The sequence below is a fragment of the Morchella sextelata genome (genome assembly GCF_020137385.1).
Source record: "Morchella sextelata strain SCLS chromosome Unknown scls_3, whole genome shotgun sequence".
Lineage (NCBI taxonomy): Eukaryota > Fungi > Ascomycota > Pezizomycetes > Pezizales > Morchellaceae > Morchella > Morchella sextelata.
This window is the reverse complement of record NW_025408618.1, coordinates 866853-882279: the sequence shown is the minus strand read 5'-3', so window position 1 is coordinate 882279 and position 15427 is coordinate 866853. Positions and strand designations below refer to the sequence as shown.

Sequence of the window (15427 nt, the reverse complement as noted above, 5' to 3'; positions counted from 1 at the left end):
ATTGTCACCACAACCAACAACCCCACAACAACCAATTGACACAAACAACCTTAACCACAGCCTTGTCTGGTGTCGAATAGAAACAGATACTGTCATGAGTCTCTCACTCTACTACTTGAAACAACCTCAGACAAAGAACGCCTGAAGAGCGGCCCCACTTCTCCAGCACTCTACTAGAACTTCCTACAACCCATCGTTTTCATCGGGTGACGTTACATGAAACGCCATCATCCCCTGTGTGCGACACGAAACGCACTTCATCGCTTACTAAGCCATATAATGCCGCAGCAACCAGCAACAGAGCTATGGCCAACTTCCCACCTCCTATCCTAACCTCACCTCACGATCACCATCGAAATTCGCCCTTGTACCAGGTGATCATGCTCCGCCTCTGTTATCTGGCCCCCGTTTGAGAGAGCCAGTCCGATACTCAATTATTAACCTGGAAAACCCCCCCCTGGATTCTGACTGGATTCCCCTGTCGTCCCAGCGCCTCAAGTCGCATTTTCTCTTGAGAGGTGCGCCCTAGTAATCCATTACTCTGTGGTTTCTTCCACCCCCGCAGAAACCAAGCTTGAATTTCTCCATGCCAAATTGTGACATATTCTGCGACCTTCGAATTATTGCCTCCCTTCCGCGCGCCTCTCGGCGGTAATTCTTTCCCACGTTGAGATTTCTCCGTTTGTCCATTCCCCCATATATCCACTCCCCTGCAATATAACTCCTGCGCTATGGCCGGTGCCCACCAACCACGGTCTCAGTCCCCACGGCCCGAGACCGGAAGACTTGAGCGAAAGCCCTCCTACAGCTCCCACGCACACCACCGCCAGACTTCCATCGTTAACGGCATACAACATCGATCCGGCGCCCACTCTCGATCTGGCTCTTGGGTCAACTCACCTGCGACTTCTCCGTTGTCCCCGCCACCGGTAATGCATGCGACTATTGGGCCAAGAGATATGGTCCATATACCTCAGATACCTCCATCACCGATGACACCTATGATACCTGCGGGCGGTTCAAACTCACTCAGGGAGCAGATACAACTACCACAAATACCTTCATCACCGGTCACTCAAGGCGCACCCCCCATGACAGACGGAAACAATATGTCTTCAAGTTTAAGTCTAGGAGGCGGGGGAGCTGGCTTAGGTCCACCAGGTCCACCCCCGATACCGCAAGGTCTTAATCAAAACGGTACAACACAGTTCCAGAAGCCACCGAGAAATCGGTCTCACCATCATTCACACTCTCACCATCACAACTCTCATCCACGGACCCGTGATGAAGAAACCAAAACCCCTGCAGAATATGCACTTCATATATTGTTTACACAGTTTGTGCGAGTCGCTGAACGAAAGATTAATACCTGTTTACCCCCGAATCATCCTTTGGACATCGAACCGCATATCGAAACTATTTGCGGGGCGGGGGTAGATCCAGCTTTTGATAAACTGATTGGTTCATTAGGTTTGCATCTCTGATGGAACTCGGGCTAGTGGATATAGATAGGTAGACTTACATAGGATCACATAGGATATATTGCTCGACACAAGCCGAAACCTGTAATTGATAGTGTAATGTTCTGGAGAAAAAGCAAGAGTGAAGCGGCTGCTCTATCACGACAAGAAATGTCACAGGTACCTTATAATCAGGTTATCACTTGATCGAATTAAACGCTGATATTTTATAAGCAAGCACGCGGAATGCCCCGGCGAAACACTGAACCGCTCGGTAATGGTGGTGATGGTAGCTGCTTTGGCCTGCGGGAAAACTCAATGGTAGCAGACAGGCGATCAACTATCTCGATTTATATACTATGCCGAGTCTTGATTGAAGTGATAGGCCAGACAACCCTAGAATGCGTCACAGAAGATATGGCGGATAAGCTGGAAGATATCATATTTAATCAATTGCGATCAGCAGACCCGGATACATTGCTATCTTCGCCTTTAAGGATGGCAAATTGGACATTGTTCGGTCAGCTTTTGGGCGTCATGAGTAATATTGACTTCGAAAGGGTCACTGACCGTTTTTTTGCGGATTTGGAGAAGATGGCCAATACTGCCAACAAAGATACGGAAGCAAGAGTTGAACTTGTCGTAAAAGGAATGAGCTATATCAAACTAAAGGTTCATATCCTCCGTCATTTTGAATACTCATTTTCCCACTTGGGCGGTGGAATTATTATCCATATTATAGAGAGCCCCAGCTCACATATTTTTCTCTCTTCAACGTTGTGAACAGTTCTTTCCCGAAATAGCACTTCAAGAATCCGCCGATTTTATGGTATCAATGGCCAATTTCTTCGTCAAATCCCATGGTTTCCGCGCGAAACGTGCATACTGCGAAATCTTTTCAAAACTTCTACTCCCTATCGCCCCCACCGCTAAAACAGAACTCAACCATCCAACATGGCAAGAATTTGTGAATCTTCTACATCCAAAACTAAGCGAGATGATGGCAAAACCTCGGCATTGGCACACAGCTTTTCCCCTTATGGGAACGTTGCTTTGCGTAAGCCCTAACGATTATTTCGCCAATTTTTGGATGCATCTGGTCGAGAACAATCTCCCGAAGCTGAGAGATAAAGATAGATCGATGCGAGTGCCCATAGTGCAAACGCTTGCGAGGTTGACTTGGACATATCTGTTCCGCTGTACGGAAAGTATGAACAATACCACCAAGAAACTAGAAAGGATAATTCAAATTCTCTTGACAAGAGATAAGAAAGAAAAATCGTTGGTGACAGCAGAGCAGCAGGTGGTTGAGCCTTGTATTCAACTTATTCGTTTCATTGGGTTTAAATACCAGGATCTTTGTTTCCGGACTGTTGTATTTCCATTATTAAACGTGGAGCTGTTGTCGGGGGCGAATATATTGAAACTAGACCAGTTATCACCAGAAGGAATGGTTGTTGGTATTAGGGCATTTCTGGCCATCATGGCAGATTTGGAGAAAGGCGAATCCGGCCTACCACCATTCCCGGAAACGTTTGCCTCAAATCCTCCAGAGAAGATTCCGCCTACTTCAACATGGCTTGCTAAAATCGAGGCGGAAAAGAAGGATGGCGTCAAGGTGAAAGTGGATCGCAGATCACAAGCAGTTGCAGTGGAAAAGCTTGGCTCGACTGCAAAGGAATACTACGATCGTTTCTGCGAGATGCTCGGAAAAATCATCGTTCTCTGCGACATAAACTTTGGCGGCCAAGCAGTTCTGGATGAAAGGTTTGCTGCAGTGCCCAAAACACCGCTAGAAAACAAGTTTTCCTTTGGGATCCGGGATGATACAAGAGGAGATGCTGCAGAGCAGAGACAAAGTTTTTACGAACTTCTTCACGTTGCTATAACGGCGCTCCCTCGATGTCTTCCCCCCAATATCCCTTTTTACAAAGTTGTTACGCTTTTGTGCAGCGGAACAGCACATATCGACCAGAATGTTGCTACCGCCTCCGCGAACGCCTTAAAAAGCATCGCTAGACAGTATAATTCTCAACAAGTTATCATTGGCTTTGCAAGGTTCATCTTTGCGTTTGATGAGCGTTATTCCACAACTTCCGATGGTGGAATGCTAGGCAGTGGTCACATTGAAAGCACCCTCAAACTTTACATTGACCTGTTACGGATATGGCTCGAGACGATCAAACAAAAGGTCAAAGGTACTAGGGATGCTGCTTCAGCGGCGGCAGAATCATCTTCGATTTTGGATGATCGTGGACTCGGAAACCGTAGTGAGGAGCTGGAATATTCTAACGTACAAGCCCACGTAGATGAGATTGAGTCAAATGGGCTGTTCTTTTTATGCTCGCAGTCAAGGGTGGTGAGAAGATTTGCTATCATGGTGTTGAGAATCATAACAGAGTTCGATGTGGTCTTGAGTGAGCCTGCAGAGATTGGTGGGAAAGCAGGCGCACATTCGAGAAAACCCAGCCGCACCTCAGTATCTCCGGCATATCCACGAATTATCCACATTTTGGAGAGTGATTCATTAAATGTTATGAATCTGAATGATGAGAATCTGCCTGTGGCGGAACGGAGTAGGCTTCAAAGAGAATTGAAGGATTCCAAGTCGAAGGATGCATTGGTGCAGATGGCAATAAGCGACAATCAATACGATTCGTCTCTGTGGTTTAGGGTATTCCCTAGCCTCATTAGGGTCTGTGTGGAAAGGTGTCCAACTACTGTAGCTCTCTGTAGAGATTTGGTGTGCGGGCGTTTGGTCCAGATGCATCAATCGATATGCGCCATCGCACAAACTTCTAGGGCGCCGAACTTGGGATTTGAAAGTGTACCAAAGCAGATTCTGAGAGCATTACCTCAGACTAGTCCAGAAGTTATGATTGAGCAATGGAAGCTGTATTTGATCGTAGCCTGCTCAACATTAACTTCAACAGACGGCGAGACATCGGTATCACGGCCACGGACTCCACAACATGCAAGAAAACCGTCGAAAAACCAGACCCCCCCGGCACCCTACCGCCTTAATCGGATCACTTCAGCCAGATCTGTGTTCCAAATGGTTATTCCACTACTGAGTTTAGATAATCAGAGGATCAGGGAGGCAGTAGTTTCAGGACTAGGGAATATCAACATCAACCTTTACAAGACGCTAATCGAGAGCCTTCAACCTACAGTCCAGAAGTGGAGTTCTGAAGACTTGATAACAAAAGGAAAGCGAGTCGATTCGCCCCGACGGAACCGACGTCAAGATCGACTTAGAGCCGAAGTGACCCACGTATTCCAGCTTACATCACACTTCCTGCAGAAAGAGGAGGTTTTTAAGGATAAATGGATTTTAGAGAAAATGATAGCCTTCATAAAGGATATGAAAGTGTTCCTCCAGGACCCAGAAGTACAGACCGATTGGGAGCATCAGAAACTTCGAAGGTACTTTTGTGGGCTCACTGAGGAGTTATTTGAGGGCCTTAAAAAGGCAGGTGTTTCTGTGCAGTGGCTTCCGTTCCAGGGCCGGCTATCGATTTATATTCTAATGCAGGATTGGTGCGGACATGGGCCAAATTGGCAAGTCGTCAAGGATAGAGAGGAAAAAATGAGGCAAATAGTAGATAGCCAACGGGACTTAACAGATAAAGGGACATTAGGGGCTGCCATGGAGATTGAAAAGAGGAATCTCAAAATTGCTGCATTAAGCGCGATGGCATCACTCTGTGTAAGTTGTAAAAGAATACAATTTAAGGTGCGTGCTAGGCTAATATCGGTTTATAGGCCGGCCCTGTTATGGGCGACCTCTCACAAAATGTTGCGCCTATGCTTGAATTCAACGTCGAAGAGCTTTTCCGATGGATCGAATCCATTTTCGCATCGCCAAGTGATAGGACTCACCGCATTGGACGACGAGCGCTCAAAAACATTTTATTATATAACCAACAAACAGTTTTACTGAACAATGCTATGAAACGATGTTATTGCTTTGACTCTTCAGCAAAAGCTACACAAAGCTATTTCGCTGTTATTTCGGAGGTGCTCAGAGAGGTTCCGGATTATTTGGATGGCGTGTGGAAAATCATGGCACTTTGCTTATTTAAGCTGGGTGACGAGAACGCAGAAGTCAGACTACAGGCGGCAAAATTGCTGAGAGTAACGGAGGAACGTGCCTGGAATATTTCAAGGGTTCAAGATTTTGAAGTCAGCATCTCAGATAAAACTGTTGCCGTTTATAAACGTGCACAGTTCCATCTTTCGAAAGGCCTCTCGATAGATCATCCTGAGCAGGCAATGTTTATATTCTCCGAACTCACTATGTTTTTCAATCTTACAGAGGGGAAGGCTCAAAGGGACATACTACACGCCCTGCTGCCCTGGATTCAAACCATCGACCTGGCTCTTGAGCCCAATGGAGATCTATTCCCCTCGTCATATATGGTCCTTGCGAACTTGTATGAGATTACAGTTAAGTTTAGCAGCAAGATCCACAGTGAAATTCAAGCTGTGTGGCAGTCTCTTGCGACAGCACCGTTTCTCGGTAATGTGCAGGTCATTCTAGATTTCATTTTTAATCAGAGTCTTGAACGCCGTGAACAAAACTTTGTCGAGTTTGGAAAACAGGTCATTGTATTCTTATCTGAAACCGTTGCGGGGGCGAAATTGGTGGAGGCTTTGATGGGATACCTTCAGCCAAGATTAATGATAATCACAGTCAAAGAGCCTACACCACCACCAGATGCATCCCAGTTTCCGTACGTAGCGGACTTGTCAAAGTGTGTCCCAAATAGCGGGAAGCCGGTAAGCCTATTCCCTCTTGTTTGGGTGTTGGCCAGCACTAATTCAATTAGACTGGTTTCTCTTTTGGACACCTTGCAATGATAATGATGGTCGATCTTCTCGTTGGACCTGTCCCCGAAATGGCTGAGAAGTTGACACTGCTCTTGCAAGTTGTATTTGTTCTATGGGACCATTACGTTCCATTAGTCCAAGAGCAAGCAAAGGAGATGTTGATACATCTCATACATGAGTTGGTTATTCCTGCACTTAACCAGGAAGAGGACCGTGCGACGAGAATTGCAACACTCGAATTTATTGAGACTGTTCGACAACGCGATGGCAAGACTTTCTGGTCTTACGAAGAGATCAGCTCTACGGAGGAAAATGGCCTCCGAGTTCCAAAATCGATGGGTCACATGATCACATGCGTACTTGAAATGTTCTCGACCGTGTCGCCGGGATTGAAGCCTGCCTGGGGTAAGGTTGCGCTTTCATGGGCAACCACATGTCCAGTACGGCATCTGGCTTGCAGATCATTTCAGGTCTTCCGGTGTCTTCTTACCACACTAGATCATGGTATGCTGTCGGACATGCTTGCGAGATTGTCAAATACGATTGCGGACGACGTTGCGGATATACGATTATTTGCCATGGAAATTCTTATCACACTGAACGCCATCATTGCAGAGATGGACGAAGAATATCTCTTACAATATCCTCAGTTATTTTGGGTAACTGTTGCTTGTTTGAACACCGTCCATGAGGGTGAATTTATGGAGGTCCTATCACTGTTGGAAATGTTATTAGACAAGATTGATTTGGCAGATCCAGCTAAGGTTAATTATCTCATGGATGCATTCCCGCCAAAATGGTTCGGCAAATTCGAGGGGCTTCAGAGTCTTATCGATAAAGGACTCCGGTCCTCGGTATCATTTGAAAAGACTTTAGCAGTGTTCGATAAACTCAACATGATACCCACAAATGAACTTGTTGGAGGCGATAGCAGGTTATTATTTGCGATCTTGGCCAATCTACCAAGGTTTTCAGAAGCTCAAGAAGGGACGCCTAGCGAGGATGTCATTCTTTGTGCAGAAAGATTGAAATTGCTAGCAGAGGCCCAGGAACACAAATCATTAACCAGGGTAATGTCGCTCTATGCCGGTCAGAGGTTCAGATCGAAAAAGGATTTCATATCACAGACTGTCAACGCTTTGAAGGAGACATTTTTCCCCACCTATGAGGCTCAAGCCTTGATCTTCCTAGTTGGACTCCTCTCGAACAAGCTAAAATGGGTCAAGTTAAGGACAATGGAATTGCTGACAATAATGCTACCTTCCATCGATATGCGGAAACCAGCCTTTGCTGGAGTGGGCGCCGATCTCATTTCACCGTTGCTAAGGTTGCTACAGACAGATTTTGTTGAGCAAGCGCTCGAGGTACTTGACAAAATGATTACTATTTCAGGCGGACCCATGGATCGACACGTGATGCGGATGAGTATGGGTAATAGGACAATCCGGAAGGAATACGAAAAAACACAGACACTATTTGGGATACCAGACGAGAGCGGTTGGGCGATTCCCATGCCGGCAATTAATGCAGTTATGACAAGAGATAATGTTCACGCTGTTTTTTACACTTGTACTCAGGCAGCTGCCGCGGAGGAAGAAGCGCCTCCCACACAGGACGTCGAGTTTCACATGGAGGATTATTCTTACACTAGCATGCAAGATAGGACAGCGACAATGTTGAGCGAAGACGGAAGAGGAGAAGGTGGATTTAGTGATACCGTCTTGAGACTGGGCGACTTGGATGCATTCTTTGGCGGAGATGATAGTGCACCTAACCACAACCAAACCCCATCACAGACAGACACTGAATTTACGGAGAGTGGTGAAACTGCCCCGCAAGTCTACGACAACCGAGTGTACGCAATTCTGAATAGGTCGCTTGCTCGAACACCCAGTGTTACATCCTTCCAGACATCTTTCGCAGATTCTCTAAACACGCCGGTGGTTACAAGGGACCAACCGCCGGGCGTTATGACCCCGACTGCATTCACGGCCCCGCCTATTCCTTCGTCAAGCAGGTATGCTCCGAGATCCGTTTCCTCGCCGCAGATGCATATGATGGGTCGTACTGGAGAAGAATCCCTATCGGAAGCTGAAGAAGAATACGATCATCTACACGGCTCTGACTTGGACCCAGGTGATTCTACAGCTCCAATATCACGCGAAGGGACTCCGGAAAGTGCGTTCCTCTTGGATAATCTACTCGATAGAGGTATGAGAAGAATGTTCAAGGGTGGGAGAGACAAGGGCGAAACCTCATCAGGTAGAGCGCCGTCGAGGGGGCCGACAAGTAGAACCCCCAAAAGCCCAAAGAATTTCAAGAGAGGAGAGTATCAGGGGAGGATGCATAACGGTTTTTAATGGTTTTTGAAGTGACGAGGCGCGCATTGTTTTTCTTTCTCTTTTCCTTTCTTTCATTTTGTTGATCTGGGGTTTTTATATCTTTTTCTTATAATGGTACGCAGTTGGATGTGTTTCATTGCCTGGGGCTTCCTTGATTGCATTAGTATTACCTCATGTCAGCTATTTTCTTTTCTTTCTTTTCTTTTTTCATTTCTTCCTAGGTAGTTAGTTCGATTCTTTCAAGTAGATCTATCCAACTCTATGTAATATTTTTTCTAGTTGGTGTGAGGGATATATGGTATGGTACACGGTCTAAAAGTTCATCTCATACTCCCCGTTCCCTTTATTATGTCAAGATTTTAGAGGAATACTTAAGATTGGGATTTATTGTTTGAGTGAAACGTCCGGCCATGACAGAGATTATCATATCAACACAGTCACTAGGCGCCAATATTTCGTGCAAACTCAGCATGGAACAAGAGTCCATATATACATTCCCATTTCTGTATAATCAACATAAGTGAAAAGTGAACTCCTACTGCCAAAGCTTTCAAAACTTACTATGTAAGTAGTAGATACATACATGTACATACATATAAGTCCCTTTCCAGCGTGACTGGCCATTGATAGTACGAGCACGTGTGACGTAAGTCTTCGGGCTACGGGAGGGAGGGAATGTACTGCTAATGTAGGTATGCATGACGTGTATATATTATTGGATGCGCCGCGGGGTATAATCGATATTTCAATCACCACAGATCATTCGAAAGGTCGAGTGATATTATATGTCGGAGTTACTAACCCACAATCATACTATCATCATTTTTATTATATCATTAGTATCATACTATCTTTAATTTCTACAGCATAAACAATTTTTTCCTCGGACCCAAAGGCCGTCGTCTTCAGACGTCAGGTTATAGTTCAATGTGAATTCATATAAAGTAACATCTAAGAGAATCACCCATGCTCACACGCACACAACCCTGGTAATTGCGTGATACAACATTGTTATTCCGTACGTACTAGGGTGTAGCGAAAAGTGATCAGAATCTGATAAGACAAATACACGTATTCACCGCAGCATTCACTTATCAGATTCTGATCACTTACCCTCAACACCCAGTATAACCCCCAGCCCAAATACCTACACTACATCATATTATCCCTTGGAAGGATGAAAGTTGTCAAATTCGCGACCACACTCTTTCAGCTATCACTAGCTTACTATGGCAATTGTTCGAAATTCTTGATTGGCTCTGTTGTTATTGCCAACCGTAAAAAGCAAGATAATTCCCTTACTAAGTGGTGCACGGTCCAGGTCGCGAATTTGACAACTTTCATCCGTCCAAGGGATAAACAATCGCCTCGGTTAGACGGCAAGAGCAGCATCGATAAGCGCGCCCATCTTATCTCCAATTATCTCAATTGTCTCGTTGATCATTTGCAACTGTCTCTTGTATCAATTGCACAATGACCCACTCACATCACGAAACCCGATTGATCAGCCAATCTACAAGGAAGGGAAGGGGGCGAGAAATGTATATTTAATGCTCAAGTACTTTCCATCTTATCCTCAAGAGAACCTCCGATCTTATAGTCCATAGATTTACAATGGCGCCTGCAGTAACTATCGCGACAAGTGATAATGTCCCCGTAGGAGACTACAAAGAAATAAGTCACGGCCCTAAAGCTTTTAACAAAGATGTTGAAATCAAAGGTGCCGACGGGCATGCTCCAGCAGCTGTATGTATACCTCAACCCTCTTGCCGGTACGCACTCATTAATAGCCTCTCTAGTATCCTCACTATCTCCCTACTTGGGTAGGCGATAAAAGGTACCCTAACCCATAATCTATCGCTATACACAGACGTAACTAAACATGATAACACTTAGCTACCCTCCTCTGAAGCCATTCGAGCACACCGAGCACGCACTCTCCGCAGACCCAGCCTTCCCCAACCTACTCCCCACTCACGTGGAGCTCGCCCATCTCAGTCCCAAATTCGGCACAGAAGTCAGAGGGATTCAGCTAAGCTCCCTTACTAACGCGGGCAAAGATGAGCTTGCGCTCTTCGTTGCCCAGCGTGGTGTTGTCGCTTTTAGAGATCAGGACTTTGCAAATCTTCCCATCGAAAAAGCACTTGAATTTGGAGGGTATTTTGGAAGACATCATATCCACCCTTCTTCAGGTCAGCCAAAAGGGTACCCGGAAATTCACTTGGTTCATAGAGGCGCGGGAGAGGCTGTGGAAGCGAGTGTATTGGAGAGTAGAACAAGTAGTGTCGCATGGCATTCGGACGTCACCTATGAGGTTCAGGTAAGTAGCTACAAAAATACATACTCGCTGGATATCTATAGTTGACAGAATTTTATCCAGCCTCCTGGGACTACATTTTTGTATGCGCTTGATATTCCGAAAACAAACGGCGGCTACTCAGGAGGAGATACGGCATTTGTAAGCCAAGTGGAGGCATACAATAGGCTTAGCGAGCCGTTTAAACAACGTCTAGAAGGTTTGACAGCAATTCACTCAGGACACGAGCAAGCCGACCTGGCTAGAAGGAAGGGTGGTGTGGTCAGGAGAGAGCCTGTTGCGAATGAGCATCCTATCGTCCGGACGCACCCAGTATGACCCATGTATTTCTCAGATGAAGTATTATCAGTCACTGATCCTCAATAGGCTACTGGGAAGAAAGCACTTTTCATTAACCCACAATGTAACTACCAACTTCCTATACTCTATCATTTCTCTATTTCACTGACTCACAGAAAACCAGTCACGCGTCATATAGTAGGCTTTAAAAAGGAAGAAAGTGACGCTCTCCTGAAGTTCCTTTACGACCACATCGCATATGGGCTCGATTTCCAGATCCGCGTGAAGTGGGAGCCAAAGACTGTTGTGGTATGGGATAATCGAGTGACTGCACACTCAGCTTTGTTAGACTGGGATGATGGTGGCAGAAGACACCTGGCGAGAATCACACCACAAGCTGAGAGGCCATTTTGAACTGGATATTTAGATTTAGAAATAGGTATCATGAGTTAGGGTTTAGAGATTTATTATCTGGGCCATATGTACAAGTAGCTAAATACATGAAATTAGGATACTTTGCTAAGGCACGTGACACTCATAAATAATAAATAAAAGCAGAGTAGCTACATGTAGTACATAAGGCTGGCCACAGCGTTTGTGGATAGTGTCAACTAAGTAGTAGTAGCTCTCGTTACATCGTATTCTTTATATATATTAATAACAATTAACCCCATAAAACATCCATACGACCGGCCCGGTCGGCCTCGGATGATTAGAAAGAGCCCAAAATACATTAAACCCAAGAGTTTACGATTATAAGACTATATCAATTTTATAAGTTCTAATTAGACCTCTTAAATTATATACAGTACGAAAAAAGAGGATGTAATAGGTACTGTACCAATACGGAATTGTGCAAAACTTCCGAATTAAATCGGAATCCTAACTATTATACCATAGCAATACCGTAACAATACCGTAACCCTACGGTATTTTGCCAGATATGGTACTGGATCCACCAGCTTTTTTGGTACTGTAGGCATCAAATATGCCGTGCAACTCTAGCTTTGAGAGAAGATGTATATCTCTTGCAATTATTAGATGAGGTCAGAATAAAGTATACGTAGCTATAGCGAAAAATACATGTATACTATACTGCGGACATTCTAAAGAATAGCCATGCATTTTAATAAATATTAGTAACTTTCATGTCCGTCAAGGTCAAGTCAAGAGATAAATATATGTAAGTGCTAGAGTCCGGTATATCAAAGGGGATAAAAGCCATATAACTATTACATTATTTCTGTTCGGTTTGGCAACGCATACATTTCCTATCATAGGTTTGTAACAGCAGTACTAGTACTTGCATATTGAGAGCTACATGTAGCTTCTCGAGTTAAAACGAGAGCGTTGGGTTGGGAGAGAAAAATACTGTATTGTTGAGAGGGCTTACCTCAGTTATATATACCTATCGGTGCTTCGGCTCTGGGTACCTCCTTCACCATCCAAAATGCAAGCACAAGTCTGAGGATTTTTGCCGGTGGTGGTGGTGGTGGTGGTGGAAAGTGTGAGAGCACGGATTTGTTGTATGTCCCCTTATCTTATGATTTGTATACCGTTGGTGAGCAGACAGGAACATGACGTTTGACCTTTTGGGTGGTTAAGAGCTTTAGCGTTTCATCATGATATATCACTCGTATCAATCTCTACACACATTGCACTGCTGCCCTGGGACTCAAAACATACATATTTAATATGCTATCGGCCAATATTCTTAGTCGTATATAGTACCCGGGATCCCCAATAGTAATTGTACGCATTTACAGCAGTTTATACGGGGTTGGTATACTTCTTGCGGGGCATTGGGAGACAATTTATTAATAGCTTTCTAAATGGGTAGCCCCTGGTTCATGTCTTCTGTTGTGAAATAATAATAATAATAATAATAACAGCTTATTCCCTCCCCTCTCTCCCCTCTCTCGCGGATCATTGATAAGTCTAGGTAATTAAACTCGAGATTTATCATTATGTTCCTCACCCCTACCGTGGCTACATGTGCATACTACATGTAACCTGCTTGCTTATGCTTGAAAGATCGACTTAAGAGTAGAGTAGGTATGTATGTATCTAAAATTATTGTTGGCTGCTTATGGTAGGAGTTGGTTGCCTTAATGGAGCAGGAGTTGGTCGCCTTAATAATATCTATGTTACTCAAAGTCCGCCATACATATGGTGCCCCCAGCCTTAAAGGTAACATGAGAATTACGCCAAGTCTCGAATAACTATGTTTTCAACCACGATTGATATTAAAGATATGTCAAGAAAAAGCTGGATACCGTGATGTAGAAGAGTTTTGCTGTACCGATTTTTAATATCTGTTGTGGTTGAAAAGTTATCCGAGACTTGGCGGTTTTCTCATGTTACCTTTAAGCTGGGGGCACCATATCTATGAAAAGAAACCGCGTATATATATCTCGATGTAGCAGACCACCTCTTTGAGCCAAATACAAGCTCTGCATCACGCGCAGTGTTCAGTAATCGAGGTGCGCTACTATCATACCATATGGAAGGCTGCTATTATAGGCCCATGGCAGGTCATGGCATGAATATCGTTGCGGTGTGACAAGATCTCATTGGTGTGTGTTAGTTACGCATAAACGTATGTACCTCGATTTGGAATAACGCATAATATTATCCTCTGTAGGTAAGAAAACAAATGTTGCATTCCATATTCGGGTCTTTAATTGGATCCTTGATTTTCTCCTCGAAGGTTCTAGCAATTGAAATTCATCCGCTAGTTGATCGTGGTTACCGTGCCTCGTGCTAGGAGTTATTCCTACTAGTATAAAAATTTCTGTATGTGATTGTATAATATCGCTCTCAAAAAGGTACCCGGTTCGGTACAACCCGAATTCAAGATGAAATCTGGTGGGTACTTGTAGCTACATGTACCTAACCAGCGTTAAGCTAAGCTTTGGCCAGGCTAACAGGGACCAGCCCTAACCATAGCCAACCTAAAATTCTTGGCATATGTATCAGATTTGCATGTGAAAGTATCCCAACGGAAAATGTAGCCCGTAATTACCCGAGACAAGGCCGTCCGTATTTCAAGCTGAATCTCGCCAGAGAAGAAGCACAGCAGAAACAAGCAATCAAGGCAGCCTGATGACGTTGGGTTTTGAAACACAACTGAGTTCTCTTTGATAAGTTGAAGGAAGCGTGAACCCTAGGACCCAAGGTCATCGCAGCTGGACAAGCCAAGAGGCCAACCACCAGCAACACCAGGCCTCGAGACGACGAACAAGTCTAACGTTGTGAGGCGAAAAATTGTTGTCCCGTTTCTGTTGGGACTCACACTCTACCCCGCGTCCGGTCGCCGCGATTTAGAACGTGGGGCTGGCGAGCCGCCACAAGCGTAATTGGCCTCAGACTTGAGATGTATGTAGGAACGCGCAGTAGCGATACGTTATGTAGCTAAGCTGCATTGGGGTGCGCAGATGCCAACCTCAATCAGCAACCTGCAGAGGTGTCAAGATGTTGGACCTCTGATTTGATCCATAACTGCCTGTGTATCGTTCTACTTAGTGGTTACAAGAAATCCCTTGGATAATTGACTAGAATTAAGCAAGTAGGAGAATGATTGTGTTACGGTTAATTGCATGTTCGATAGGCGTCTTACTCTCCTAGTTCCATCACCAAACTCTCAACCATGGATCGTAGGCGTGCGGTAGGGCTAAGACCATGTCCAAGTAGAGTAGCTCTGGGGCCTTGGGACCAGGTTCTGACTGAGAGCTGAGAGCAAGTTAAAGAGAGAGCATGTGATAATGTAGGTACATACATGTACATACCAGGTGAACATGAGCATAGGTTCTTGAGTCGTCAGCTGCTAATATGCCCAATTGAGAAACAATATGTGCTGCATCGAAAAGATACATAATTTGTTTTTTTAACTCTCCCAAAACCGGATGTACTTACGAGAATTGTCTGCCTGAATTGTCTGTATGTACTTGCTTTACTTCTGTCACATATTTGTGTTCGGTGAAGTGTCTACATGTATCTTTTCTAACCATTTTTTTTTTTTCCCTATTGACGTTGCTGTCCTTTTCATCCCGCGCGTGCTCGTTGGCTCGGTTGGGCACCAGCCCCTGCCCTGCGTAACACAGCGGCCATCCACAGAACCTCTGATCTCCCTTGATTGGTTGCCGGTAAAAGAGGCGCGGAATTGCCGGTACGAAATGACAGGTCTTCCCTTCGAA

The 15427-nt window shown here is 44.9% G+C and overlaps 3 protein-coding genes across 3 annotated transcripts; 2 read left to right on the top strand and 1 right to left on the bottom strand.

The window, feature by feature from the left end:
* Window positions 1–1877: 1877 nt before the first annotated feature.
* On the top strand, window positions 1878–8653 carry H6S33_009061 (uncharacterized protein; the record flags this gene model as incomplete). Its single annotated transcript, XM_044840415.1, has 4 exons — window positions 1878–2132; window positions 2248–5169; window positions 5226–6242; window positions 6293–8653. The coding sequence occupies 4 exons, from the start codon at window positions 1878–1880 to the stop codon at window positions 8651–8653; spliced, it is 6555 nt and encodes a 2184-aa protein (XP_044697876.1).
* A 1596-nt stretch (window positions 8654–10249) lies between these two features.
* H6S33_009060 (uncharacterized protein) lies at window positions 10250–11645 on the top strand (the record flags this gene model as incomplete). The annotated part of the gene is made up of 6 exons (XM_044840414.1): window positions 10250–10381; window positions 10435–10472; window positions 10532–10955; window positions 11016–11264; window positions 11319–11355; window positions 11416–11645. The coding sequence occupies 6 exons, from the start codon at window positions 10250–10252 to the stop codon at window positions 11643–11645; spliced, it is 1110 nt and encodes a 369-aa protein (XP_044697875.1).
* Window positions 11646–14084: 2439 nt separating this feature from the next.
* Window positions 14085–15036, bottom strand: H6S33_009059 (uncharacterized protein; the record flags this gene model as incomplete). Its single annotated transcript, XM_044840413.1, has 7 exons — window positions 14085–14123; window positions 14176–14185; window positions 14257–14477; window positions 14690–14748; window positions 14821–14854; window positions 14912–14963; window positions 15020–15036. 7 exons carry the CDS (start codon window positions 15034–15036, stop codon window positions 14085–14087), a joined length of 432 nt encoding a protein of 143 aa, XP_044697874.1.
* Between the last annotated feature and the right edge of the window lie 391 nt (window positions 15037–15427).